The sequence below is a fragment of the Phodopus roborovskii genome, unplaced genomic scaffold, assembly GCF_943737965.1.
Source record: "Phodopus roborovskii unplaced genomic scaffold, PHOROB, whole genome shotgun sequence".
Taxonomy (NCBI): Eukaryota; Metazoa; Chordata; class Mammalia; order Rodentia; family Cricetidae; genus Phodopus; species Phodopus roborovskii.
Window position 1 is genome coordinate 837,841 of NW_026126597.1, and position 14,788 is coordinate 852,628.

The window sequence follows — 14,788 nt, forward strand, 5'->3', positions numbered from 1 at the left end:
CACACACACAACAAGGTACCTTTGGTGAAGGTGGCTTATTTTCCTCATCTGAGAATGAAACAGTGCGGGGTTCTTTTTGACTCGTCTGTGTGTCTGGGGGCAGTGGGGTGGACATCTCACTCTGGGTGGGAGAAGAGGAGCATGACTTTTTTTCTGACATTTCAGATTCTTCCTGTAACTCATCCTGTTGCTCAGACGTACTGCCTTCACTTAGGGAATCATCATCTCCATCATCTGCATCTTCCTCATCTTCACCCCCACTTCCCTAGAGGAAAAGGAAATAAATCTCACTGAAACTCAAGACAAACCAGTATTCACTGGACCACAAAACCATCTACTGACCAGAGACCGAAATGACAAAGATGTGCATGTGCTATGTGTACAGACTGTAAAGCAGGGGTCATTTGGCCTTTACAAAAGACAGATGTGTCACAGATCTCATACCTGGGGTGAGCCCACTGGCGTATTGTCAACAGATGCAGAGGCACGTTTCTTCTTATGAACAAAAATATTTTTCCGCCTTTTTCTCTTCTTACTGGCTTTTTTCAGGGCACAAGATAAATTACTATGACCACCAGGTGGCCTCCCAATTCTTTTATTTTTCTTCTTCCCATAATAGTGTGCTAAATATAAATAACCAAAAAGAAGAAGCAAAACAAAACAAAACAAAAAAAACATAGTTTCATTGTTGTTGTGTACTCAAAACCACAGGATTCCATTAGCATGGCAGAAAATAGGTATACTACATTTGTAGTTTAAATTCCCCAACTGGAATAGGCAGAGGAATACATAATATGATTTGTAGTAACATGTAAAACCTAAACAATCCTCACTTTATCAAGGCAGACAAATCTCCATCAGTACAGAGAGTTCATTCGCAGGGCAACCACTCCTCTAATCTCCTTCCCTGCAGATGAACCTGCTCTTTGAGCACCATAAAGCAGGCACTGCTTTATACATTGCTTCTCTATACAGAATGGCTGATTTTAGTTTCATCTGTGCTGAATATAAAACATTTATGCAGCTCATTCTTTATGTCGGTGAGTAGGATTCCATTGTATAGATGTACCCATTCATCGATTTTATTGTTGATGTGCACTTGGGCCATATCCAGGTTCTGACCATAATTAATAAAGTTGTAATGAACTTAGGTTCTTTTCAAGAACAGTAAGTACGCTTAGCCACAGAGCTTTTTCTTTAGGCCCTCAAGCAAGACTCAAACAGGGTGTGTTTCATTACTTTACACAAATACCTAATAATCTGCTGAACCTCAGGACACAATTTAGTTTGTGAGTATATAGAAATTTCTAATTGTAGTTAAAAAAAAATAACAATTACATAAATTTATGTGGTACATCATGGCATTCCAATATATGTATAATAAGTAATTATAAAATCAGGTAAACAACATACATTTCACTTTAAACATATATATATATATATATATATATATATATATATATATAATTAGGAACATTTGGAACCCTCTCTACTAAGTATTTTAAACATAATTAAGTGCTGCCAAAAGTTAGCATTCCATATGATCAGTCTCAGAGTTATCTCCAAGAATAACAAGAGCCTTTGTCTTAAAGAGGTAGATGGCATTCCTGAGCATTGTCAGGGCTCTGTCCTGGGCCTCTACACAGATGTACACACAAAGGTGCACACAAACATTAAAAAGTTAACCTTCCAATCCTAGTGCATTACTGCACCCAAACAACCATTCTCCATTCCTACCTCCTGCATACTTTTCCCAGGCTCCGGTAGGTGAGTATTATTCTATTGTAAGTTTTAGCTTCTACATAGAAATAGGAATGTTTAGTATTTTTCTTTGACATGTTTCTCTTATAACATCCCTAAGTTCTATCCATATTACTACAAATGTCAAACTTCCATTACCCAAGTAACAAATTATACTGAGCCATTTTCATGTGGCCCATTTGTATATCTTCTTGATGTTTGTCCAAACCTTCTGTTGTTCAAAACTGTTTTATGTTATTAAAAAACAAAAACAAAAAAGTGACACTGTAGATTACACCCAAGATTGCAAAAGTTCCCCACCACTGAGTTGTAACCTTTTTATTTTTGAACTATAAAAAAAACTGACAAATTTACATATAAAATTCACCTGGCGGTCTACTATTTACTGGCTTTAGTTCCATAAGTGCTTTGTGAAATCATCAACACTTAATTCTAGACATGTTTCTATTTTTTTAATTTTAATTGAACTAAAACTCATGTAACATACAATTAACTATTTTAAGTATAAAATTCAATGTTAGTATATTCAAAATAGCATACAGCTATTATTTATCACCTCTCAACTTCCCTTTTTATTGCTGAATTGTGGAAACTCATAAAATTTTCTGGAAAGAATTCTTGGCCGGACACACACATTAAGAATATTCCCCCAATATCACTGTTTGGCTTTCCTGTTTTAAATAGCATCATTAAAAAAAACAAAGTTTTCCATTTTGGTGTGTCCCTTATGTCATCAGTATTTCTGGTTTCACTAAGAAATCTTTGCTTGCCCTAAGGTCTTGAGACTACTCTTACTTTCTTCGAGAAGCTTTGTGGTTTTAATTTTTACATAAGGCATTTGTAACAGGTCTAAGATTGGCTTTGGTCACTAAATGAAATGAGAGCCTGAGTCTGGTTTTTGTTTTTCCACCTGGATAGCCACTGCTACTGGTACCATGTTAAAATTAGTTCTTTCTTCACTGTCTGTCACTCCTGTTAACATCATATGATCATGTCAGTTTCAGTTTATGTCCTGACCCTCAATTTCAATTCACTATTTTATTCTACTATTCTTTAATACTTATATCTCTGAATAACTACAATTGTCTTTTATGGTTAAAAATGAGTAAATCCTTCAACTTTATTTCTGTTCTTTTTCCGGGATTAAAGGTTTGGATATTCTAAATACTTCTTATTCTTCTTTAAAGTTTAGAATGTAGAGACAAAAACATGCAGCAGCTGGCATGGTGGCAAATGCCTTTAATCTCAGTAACAGGAAGGCTGAGTTTGAGGGAACCCAATGCTACGTAGTAAATTCTAGACCAATCAGGGCTACATGGAAAGAGTGTTTCAAAATGTGAGCTAGGTATTACAAACCTGGGCTACATAATAAGACCTTTTCTGAAAGAACAAACTAAGCCAACAAATCCCCAACCTTCCACCCTTCCCACACACACATGGGGGACTTGGGATGTAGCTTAGACACATAGTACTTGTCTAGAATGCATGAAGTTCTGGGTTCAATACCTAATACCACACATGGAAGGAAGGGACAGGTCGATGAAGGGAAGGAAGGAGGAAGAAGGGGCAGGAAGAAGGAAAGAAGGAAACAAGTGGGAGAAATAATTATGGTTATATACTAAAGTAATATAAAAATCCAATATAATTTTCTGCAAAAATGAATTCCTCCTTGGTTCTTCCATTTTTAAATATTAAAAAAAAACCAAAACAATAAAACAACAAAAACAGAATAAATGAGATCATTTGACCCCTAGTATATTTATCGTCTGACCCTTTTAGCTTGTGCTTCTGACAACATGAATGTCTCTACTACAAGATGTGATATGGCAAATGTTATGGCTAACACATCTTAAAACCGTTACTCACTGTATTTAGTCTTTGTAAGAACAGAGCAATTCTCAGAACATGTATCCAGAACCATCCGTGGCCCAAAGAGGTTAGGACAACATTCCAGTTTGATGCATGTTTGCCGGCAGAATTCAGTCACTCGATCTGCTGTCTTCACTATCTCAACAGTAGCTCGATAACTCTTTCCTTTATATCTACAATTAGAAAACATCAGAAGCCACCTTTATGCCACCAGTGATTACCCTAAGAAAAATTTAACGGAAGCATTCTGAAAACAATTTTACTTGTCTTTCATAGTTGAGAGTTCTTTTTCATCATTTATATTTATTCTATGTGCATTTATGTTCTGCCTGCAGGCGTGCCTCTGTAAATAAAGGGTTTGGATCCCCTGGAACTGGAGTCACAGACAGCTGTGAGCTACCATGTGGGTCCTGGGAATTGAACCTGCGTCTTTTGGAAGAGCAGCCAGTGCTCTTAACAACTGAGACATCCCTCCAGCCCCCATAATTTGAGAATGCTTAAAACAAACAGGAAATTCTACAGTCTATACTTAAGTCTGGTACACTGCAACTCGAAAATTAAGTTATTTAAACAAGAAAAAGTTCTTTCTGTTCTTAGGTGAAAGCATGTACATACATATGCAAGCATGCATACATGCATTTATTTATTCATTCATTTGAATGATCAAACCAAGGGGCCTTAAGCATACTAGGGAAGCACTCTACCACTGAGCTCTGTTCTGCAGCCTTTAAGAATTTTAAATACTACTTTTTACTAACTACTATAAGAGCACCTTATATTAAATCCTCCATTATCCTGAGCAGTGATCATCAGAGGATCAAGGACAATATGACATGCCAACTGCCATCCATCCACAAAAAAAGTTCAGGTCAGAGAGCAACAGTAAATGTTCATAAATTTTAACACAAGTTTTAAATAATTATTTCCTATATCTTCACTCTAATAAAAGTGTTCTAGTGTTTATGTCTCTTAAAGTTCATATTTCTTCTAATTCATTTTTATCATAGATCAGGAAGGAAATAAAAAGGAAAAAACCAGCCTAGTTCTTCAGCATTAATAGCTGGAGCAGCTTTAATCTAACACTATCAGGAAGCTCCATGGCCTGTGAATATGACAAGAGTAAAGGGTAAGGACGCTACTCACTTGGCCTTTAGGACTTCCCCACATCCATGCCACACAGAATCTTTGTCCAGCTGGAGCTCACGAAGGACACGACTGGGTTTGTAGGCTGCATTGATGAGTAAAGTGAGGACCTAAGATGGGGTTTAAGGCAGAAACAGAGGTTCAGGGGGAAGGAGAAAAATCAGACAATTAGAATTTTAACACACTTGCTAGTGTGAAGACTTTAAAAAAAAAAAAAAGATTATTCATTTGTTTGTACACAGCATTCTGCCTGCATGTATGACCGCAGGCTAGAAGAAGGCACCAGATCTCATTACAGATGGTTGTGAGCCACCATGCGATTGCTGGGAATTGAACTCAGGACTCTTGGAAGAGCAGCCTCTGAGCCATCTCTCCAGCCCAGCCTGAAGACTTTTAAGAGCGTTTTGGAGATTATTTCCAGTTATATTAAGAATGTTAACAAAATAATGAAATCAAGTTAAGAGTGATCAGATTCTTAATAACATTCAGGAAAAAACAATCAAGCACTGCAAATCTGAAAGGATTCTAGGATGTGCTTGCACATGCTTCATCCATCGTGGTGCACAAACAAATGTATTTATTGGGGACTGGGGAGGAAAGGGCTTATAGGCTTATAGGCTACTGTCTTTCATTTGGAGAAGCCACGCTTGGTAGAAGCCTAGTGGCAGAAACTAAAGCAGAGACCATGGAGGACAACTGCTTACTTGCTTGCTTCTTGTGGATTGCACTGCCTGCTTTCTCATACAATCCAGGATCACCTACCCAGAGGGGGCACTGCCCACAGTACACTAGGCCCTCCCATATCATTAATCAAAAAAATGTCCTAAAGACTTGCTGATGGAGGCATTTTCTTAACTGAAACTCTTCTTCCCAGATTACTCTAGCTTATGTCAAGTTGACAAAAACCAACTAGGATACTATACAGACATCAATGTTCTGATGGCTAGAAGAGTCTGGTCCAGAAACTCTAGCTTCCTCAGGCTCTGTCTTGCCCTTCAGAAGACTGACAGGTTCAAGTCCTCAAATTTGTTACTTACAGTACAACACACTGGCCGAAGGTACTGAAATCCTGAGAAATGCAGAGGTTAATCATGGACTCTAGTTAATGCCACACAACCTCTTAAGTTGTAAACTAATGTCACACTGAACACATATACTCACACACACATTTTTTTTTAAATGCAGTCTTGCTTTGAACTCAAAATTCTACTGCCTCAGCCTCTTAAGTATTAGAATTATTAGGCACATGTCCCTATCACTCCTATCAGCCATCCCATCCACTGAGTTGATCTGGGACTGCTTGGAGTCTGAACTTGGAGTTCCAACCATAACTTCAAGCAAGGCATCCTGGAACCAGTCTACTTGCTCCCACATAGACAGCCATCTCATCTACTGCTGGTTCTTGGACCATGTGAAGATGAACCCTGATGCAACTTAAGAGACTTATACTCCTACTTCATGCATGTGGTGTGGTGATACAGTGCTTCCTGGCACAACCCCTCCCAACTCTAGTCTCCATGCAGCTGCTAGCCAGGGACGCCTCTAGCCAGCCATGTGGTATAAACACAAAAGTAACTTACTTGTACACAGGCCATACCAACTCTGCAGCTACTTGTGCCAAATCTATCTTCCAGGCCTAGCCAGGCCCACACACCCTGTGCTCTGGCTCAGTCTGGTGAGTCCATCTGACCCTATCTCTGCCTAAATCCTTCCCAATCACAGAAAACAAATGAAACTATACACAAAATACAAACAGCAAAACAAAATCCCCAAAATTACCCTTTCAATAATAACTTTAAATATTAATGGTTCGAACTCTCAAAAGACACAAGCTGGCAAATGGATTATGAAACAAAAATCAGTTTTAAAGATGGGCACCACATTAAAGTAAAAGGATGTAAAAAAATATTCTAAGCAAATGGAAACAAGAAACAAGCAGGCATTGCTATCCTAATATCTGACAAAATAGACTTTAAACTAAAACTAAAAGTGAGAGACATTACTACTGATCAAGAGTCAAGAGGACAATCAACAGAGAAGATATAACAACTCTAAACACATATGTGCCAAACTCTGTGGAGTACTCAATTTCACAAACTGCCTATTATTAGAATTAAAGACATCAATGAACACCAACCCAATAATAGCAGGTCCTTTCCATACCCCACTGTCTCTATCAGACAGAACATATGGGCAAAATATGAGCAGAGAAATATCAGAATTAAATGACATCATATATCAAATTCGACCTAACAGCTCTCTATGGAATATTCCACCCATACACTAAATAAAACACATTTGACTCAGTAGCCTACATCGTGAGACATAAAACAAATCTTAAGTTTCCAGTGAGATCCCACTACCCTGCAAAACCTTCTCAAGTTCCAGCCCAGCCCTCGTCCTCTTCTGCCGGCTATTGGCCAGAGGTGAGTCTGGGCCCAATCGGGGCTGCCTGTCCCCTTCAACCTCTTTACCCCCCTCCCCCGCCTGAACTCCCTGGATTGGCCCCTGATCCTGCTGCTCCTGTCTCCGGTCCCCTTTGAGAGCACCCTTGGAGCTCTGATACACCCCCACCCATCCCAACCTCCAGCCTACCCCCCCCCACCCTGTGCCCTACCCCACCTACGGTCCTGCCGCGCTGGTTGAGCACTGGGACAGAGGGTGGAGCCAACAGTCCACCCTACTTCGGAGACCTCTCAGAGCAACTCCGAACAAAGGAGACCTGACTATCCACGTGGGACCACCTGTAATTTCCACCGGCTTGGTCCCTGACCCCGCCTCCAGTCCTCTGCTGGAGTCCCAGGCCCCCTCCCAGAGATCCGCCTATCTCAGCGGGTCCACTTGGAGTTCCTGCAGGCAAGATCCTTGACCCCCAAATCCGGGCCCCTGCAAAAGAACGAGGTCTCAGCTGGAGAGCGCCAGTTTCCAGTGAGATCCCACTACCCTGCAAAACCTTCTCAAGTTCCAGCCCAGCCCTCGTCCTCTTCTGCCGGCTATTGGCCAGAGGTGAGTCTGGGCCCAATCGGGGCTGCCTGTCCCCTTCAACCTCTTTACCCCCCCTCCCCCCGCCTGAACTCCCTGGATTGGCCCCTGATCCTGCTGCTCCTGTCTCCGGTCCCCTTTGAGAGCACCCTTGGAGCTCTGATACACCCCCACCCATCCCAACCTCCAGCCTACCCCCCCACCCTGTGCCCTACCCCACCTACGGTCCTGCTGCTCTGGTTGAGCACTGGGACAGAGGGTGGAGCCAACAGTCCACCCTACTTCGGAGACCTCTCGGAGCAACTCCGAACAAAGGAGACCTGACTATCCACGTGGGACCACCTGTAATTTCCACCGGCTTGGTCCCTGACCCCGCCTCCAGTCCTCTGCTGGAGTCCCAGGCCCCTCCCAGAGATCCGCCTATCTCAGCGGGTCCACTTGGAGTTCCTGCAGGCAAGATCCTTGACCCCCAAATCCGGGCCCTGCCAAAGAACGAGGTCTCAGCTGGAGAGCGCCAGTTTCCAGTGAGATCCCACTACCCTGCAAAACCTTCTCAAGTTCCAGTCCAGCCCCTCGTCCTCTTCTCCCGGCTATTGGCCAGAGAGAAGCCTCCTAGAGAGCTTGGACCACACAGAGATACAGACATTGAATCTTTGATCCACATAAGCCCATCTGGGAAGGACCATAGAGAGAGGGAAGAGACACCACCAACACCTACAGGAAGAAACTATGGGAAGAAGGCAATACAAGAGAACACCTAACAACAGAAAGACAAACATGACACCACCAGAATCTAGGGAATCTACACCAACTAGAATGGAACACAACAACAAAGCAGAGGAAGCAGAAGGGTATGACTTAAAAATCACCATCATAAAAATGATAGAGGCCCTCAAAGAAGATATGAGAAAATCCCTTAAAGAAATAGAGGAAAAAACAAACAAAAAAGTGGAAGAAATGAACAAATTCCTTAAGGAAAGTACAGAAAGCCAAGAAAAAACAATTAACCAGGTGAAGGAAACGGTTCAAGATTTGAAAACCGAAATTGAGAAAATAAAGGCAACACAAATGGAAGGAAAGCTGGAAATTGAAAAGCTGGGCAAAAAATCGGAAACCACGGACACAAGCATAACCAACAGAATTCAAGAGATGGAAGAGAGAATCTCAGGCGCAGAAGATAAACTAGAAGAAATAGATTCATCGACCAAAGAAAACCATAAATCCAACAAATCCTTAACACACAATATCCAGGAAATGTGGGACACCATGAAAAGGCCAAACCTAAGAATAATAGGCATAGAGGAAGGTGAGGAAGCCCAGCTCAAAGGTGCTGAAAACATATTCAACAAAATCATCGAGGAAAACTTTCCAAATCTGAAGAAGGACATGCCCATGAAAGTACAAGAAGCATACCGAACCCCAAATAGGCTGGACCAAAAGAAAAAGACCCCTCGACATATAATAATCAAAACACCTAGCATACAGAATAAAGAAAAAATATTAAGAGCAGCGAAGGAAAAAGGACAGGTAACATATAAAGGCAGACCTATCAAAATTACACCTGACTTCTCCATGGAAACCCTCAAGGCCAGAAGGTCCTGGATAGATGTTCTAAAAGTATTAAGAGAACACGGATGCCAGCCTAGGCTACTATATCCAGCAAAACTCTCAGTCAATATAGATGGAGAGAACAAGATATTCAATGACAAAACCAGATTTTCCCAATATGTATCTACAAATCCAGCCCTACAGAAAGTATTGGAAGGAAAATTCCAACCCAAGGAAGGTAACTACGCCCACAAAAATGTAGGCAACAGATAATCCAACTACACCAGAAACCTAGGGTGAAGCAGAACAAATATATTCACAATACCACTGCCAACAACAAACCTAAATCAAACAACCATCAACAATCAATGGTCCTTACTCACCCTCAACATTAATGGTCTTAACTCACCTATAAAAAGACACAGATTAACAGAATGGATACGAAGACAGAATCCATCCTTCTGCTGCATACAAGAAACACATCTTAGCTCCAAAGATAGACATTACCTCAGGGTAAAGGGTTGGGAAAAGATTTTCCAATCAAATGGAAATAAGAAGCAAGCAGGCGTAGCTATCCTAATATCTAACAAGCTAGACTTCAAACCAAAACTAGTCAAAAGAGATGAAGATGGTCATTTCATATTCATCTCAGGAGAAATCCATCAACACAAAGTCTCAATTCTGAACATCTATGCCCCTAATACAAAGCCACCCACATTCGTAAAAGAAACACTACTAAAACTCAAAGCTCATATAAAACCTCACACACTTATAGTGGGAGACTTCAATACACCACTCTCAACACTAGACAGGACCACAAATCAGAAACTCAACAAAGAAACAAAAGAATTAACAGAAGTTATGTCTCAACTGGGGCTAACAGACATCTATAGAACATTCCATCCAAAGACAAAAGAATATACCTTCTTCTCTGCTCCACATGGAACCTTCTCTAAAATCGACCACATACTAGGAGACATAACAAACCTCAACAGATACAAGAGAATAGAAATAGTCCCCTGTATCTTATCGGACCACCATGCTTTAAAATTGGAATTCAACAACAATACAAATAGCAGAAAACCTGCAAACTCATGGAAACTGAACAATGTGCAATTGCACCACTCCTGGGTCAAAGAAGAAATAAAGAAAGAAATTAAAGACTTTCTAATATTCAACGAGAATGAGGATACAACATACCCGAACTTATGGGACACCTTGAAAGCAGTGCTACGAGGGAAGTTCATTGCACTAAGTGCCCATATGAAGAAAACAGAGGATAGTCACATAAATGAATTAACAGCGCAACTGAAAACCTTAGAACAGAGAGAAGCGAATTCACCCGCAGGAGCAGACGCCAGGAAATAATCAACTTGAGGGCTGAAATCAACAAAATAGAAACCAGGAAAACAATACAAAAAATCAATGCAACAAAGAGTTGGTTTTTTGAGAAAATCAACAAGATTGATAAACCTTTATCCAAATTAACGAAAAAGCAGAGACAGAACATGCAAATTAACAAAATCAGAAATGAAATGGGGAACATAACAACAGACACAGAGGAAATCCAGACAATTTTCAGGTCATACTTCGAAAATCTGTATTCCACAAAAATTGAAAATTCAAAGGAAATGGACAAGTTTCTGGATAACTATCACTTACCAAAATTAAATCAAGAACAGACAAACAACTTAAATAGACCTATAACCCGAAATGAAATAGAAGCAGTCATCGAAAGCCTTCCAAGGAAAAAAAAGTCCAGGGCCAGATGGATTCAGTGCAGAATTCTACCAGACATTCAAGGAAGAACTAATACCACTACTCCTCAAACTGTTCCACAAGATAGAAACAGAAGGTTTATTGCCAATCTCTTTTTATGAGGCCACAATAACTTTGGTACCCAAACCTCACAAAGACACAACTAAGAAAGAAAACTACAGACCAATATCCCTGATGAACATCGATGCAAAAATACTCAATAAAATAATGGCAAACCGAATTCAAAAATACATCAGAGAAATCATCCACCATGATCAAGTAGGCTTCATACCTGGATTGCAGGGATGGTTTAACATACGAAAATCTATCAACGTGATCCACCATATAAACAAACTGAAAAAGAAAAACCATATGATTATCTCCCTAGATGCAGAAAAAGCCTTCGATAAAATTCAACACCCTTTCATGATAAAGGTATTAGAGAGGTCAGGGATAACAGGAACATACCTAAACATAATAAGAGCAATATACAGCAAACCAACTGCCAACATCAAACTGAATGGAGAGAAACTTAAGCCAATTCCTCTAAAATCAGGAACAAGACAAGGCTGTCCTCTCTCTCCATATCTCTTCAATATCGTACTAGAAGTTCTAGCTAATGCTATAAGACAACAAAAGGAGATCAAGGGCATCCAAATTGGAAAGGAAGAAGTCAAACTGTCTCTATTTGCAGATGATATGATAGTTTACATAAGCGACCCAATAAACTCTACCAGGGAACTCCTACAGCTGATAAACACCTTCAGCAAACTAGCAGGATACAAGATAAACTCAAAAAAATCAGTAGCCCTATTTTTTTCAGACGACAAAGAGGCAGAGAAAGAAATCAGAGAAACATCACCCTTTACAATAGCCACAAGCAACATAAAGTATCTTGGTGTAACGCTTACCAAACAAGTAAAAGATCTATATAATAAGAACTTTGTGACTCTAAAGAAAGAAATTAAAGAAGATACCAGAAAATGGAAAGACCTCCCATGCTCTTGGATAGGTAGGATAAACATAGTAAAAATGGCAATCTTACCAAAAGCAATCTACAGATTCAATGCAATCCCCATTAAAATCCCACCACAATTCTTCACCGACCTTGAAAGGATAATAATTAACTTTATATGGAAAAACAAAAGACCCAGGATAGCCAAAACAACCCTATACAATAAAAGAACATCAGGAGGCATCACCATTCCTGACTTTAAGCTCTACTACAGAGCTATAGTTCTGAAAACAGCCTGGTATTGGCATAAAAATAGACAGGTAGACCAATGGAATCGAATTGAAAATCCTGATATTAATCCATGCACCTATGAACACCTGATTTTCGACAAAACAGCTAAAATGATACAATGGGGCAAAGACAGCATCTTCAACAAATGGTGCTGGCACAATTGGATGAGGGTGTGTAGAAGACTGCAGATAGACCCATGTCTGTCGCCATGCACAAAACTCAAGTCCAAATGGATCAAAGACCTCAACATCAATCCAGCCACATTGAACCTCTTAGAAGAGAAAGTAGGAGGTACCCTTGAACAAATTGGTATAGGAGACCGCTTCTTGAACATAACTCCAGGGGCACAGACACTGAAAGAAACAATTAATAAATGGGACCTCTTCAAACTTAGAAGCTTCTGTAAGGCAAAGGACACAGTTGACAAGACCAAACGGCAGCCCACTGACTGGGAAAAGATTTTCACTAATCCTATATCCGACAAAGGGCTGATCTCCAAAATATACAAAGAACTCAAGAAACTAGTCAACAAAACACCAAATAACCCTATTAAAAAATGGGGTACAGAACTGAAGAAAGAATTCTCAATGGAGGAAATCAAAAAGGCTGAAAGACACTTAAGAAAATGCTCCACATCCTTAGCTATCAGGGAAATGCAAATCAAAACAACTTTGAGATACCATCTTACCCCTGCCAGAATGGCTAAAATTAGAAACACCAGTGATGACTTATGTTGGAGAGGATGTGGAGAAAGTGGAACACTCCTCCACTGCTGGTGGGAGTGCAAACTCATACAGCCACTTTGGAGATCAGTATGGCGGTTCCTCAGGAAAATGGGAATTAGTTTACCACAGGACCCGGCAATCCCCCTCTTAGGCATATACCCAAAGGATTCACATCAATGCAACAAAGACATCTGTTCAACTATGTTCATAGCAGCACTATTTGTAATAGCAAGAACCTGGAAGCAACCTAGATGCCCTTCAATTGAAGAATGGTTAATGAAGATGTGGCACATCTACACAATGGAATACTACTCTGCAGAAAAAAATAATGGTATCTTGAAATTCGCAGGCAAGTGGATGGCACTTGAAGAAACCATCCTGAATGAGGTAACCCAGTCACAAAAAGAGGAACACAGTATGTACTCACTCATATATGGATTTTAGACCTAGATCAAATGATCACCAGCCTATAATTCACATCACCAGAGGAACTAGGATACAAGTTGTATTCTAAGAGATTCATATAAAGTCCCTCACAGAACTGGGAAGGGACAAGTCCCCCAGACCTCAGGTATAGTGGGGGAGGACAGCTAATGGAGAGAGAAGTAGGAGAAAATGAGAGGGAGGAGAGGAAGGCATGTGTGACTAGGAGGATTGAGCCTGGTTAGGAATGGAAAATAGGAAAGAGAGAGAGAGACAGAGACAGAGAGAGAGAACATAAAAGAGGGAGCCAATATTGGTTTGAAGATAAAGTTGAACACAAAGAAAGGTCGAGGGAACTACAAGACTGCTCCCAAATAACAATCTCAGCTTCCGTGGAAAGGCTATCATAAATGCCCTTCCCGGAGAGTGAGATCAACAACTAACTTCTCCATGGAGTCCTCAACTAATGCCTGTTGAAAACAGGAGCAAACACCCATACATAAACACTGAGTCAAACTAGAACCCAGAAGCAGATGGAGAGGACAAGACCATGCGGTAGAAGTACATAGAGACAGCTTACCTGAACAAGGAGGAGCTAAGGGCCACTAGACTGATAGCTGGGAAGCCAACAGAGGTCTGACTCGGACTCCCCTGAATATGGGTCTCAGCCAGAAGGTCTGAGCAGTCTAAGAGACCTCAGACAGTGGAGCCAGGATGTATCCCTGGTGCACAAAAGGACTTTGCAAACATATCCCCCATGGAGGGATAACTGCCTTATTCTAGAGATAGGAGAGAAGCCCTAGTCCCTACTTCACAGGACCTGTCAGATCTACATGACCCCAACTGGATGGCATTCCCCTACATATTGTATTGTGGTGGGGGGTTGGGAGGGGAGGGTGTTTAGAGTGCATGGGAGAGGGTAGAGAGGGCAAAAGGGAGGGAAGGAGGGAGGGAGGGCTGAGGGGGAGGGAGGGAGGGAGAGGGAACTGGGATCGACATGTAAAATAATAATAATAAAAAAAAAAAAAAAAAAAAAAACGCTTTGACTCCAAAATTTAAGTTGAAGAACAAGTTACTGGGGAAAAGTATTTCTATTTTTGTTTCCACAGAAAATGAAAAGATGTGGATTCCTTCCAGACTAATGTGGTTTGATCACACCAGACCGCCTGAAACAGAGTACAAGCTGATCCTACATTCCAAACAGCTGGACAAAACAGCCCTACAGACTACAGCTAGGATATCTGAATCTTCTTCGAATCCCCCAAGACAGCGCCCCTTACCAGCAGGAAGTAGTTTGGAAAGAACGACGCCCAAATTCCCAAATATTGTGTAT

At 40.7% G+C, this 14,788-nt stretch overlaps 1 protein-coding gene across 3 annotated transcripts in view; it reads right to left on the reverse strand.

The window, feature by feature from the left end:
* Sfmbt1 (Scm like with four mbt domains 1) overlaps positions 1-14,788 on the reverse strand; it is a 114,187-nt gene that overhangs the window by 4,252 nt on the left and 95,147 nt on the right. For all 3 annotated transcript variants that reach the window (XM_051204779.1, XM_051204777.1, XM_051204778.1), the window contains exons 16-19: positions 4,774-4,883; positions 3,628-3,803; positions 445-623; positions 20-265 (exon numbers count right to left, since the gene is read on the reverse strand). In XM_051204779.1, the coding sequence (XP_051060736.1) occupies positions 20-265; positions 445-623; positions 3,628-3,803; positions 4,774-4,883 (711 nt within the window). The remainder of the gene's footprint in view (positions 1-19; positions 266-444; positions 624-3,627; positions 3,804-4,773; positions 4,884-14,788) is intronic.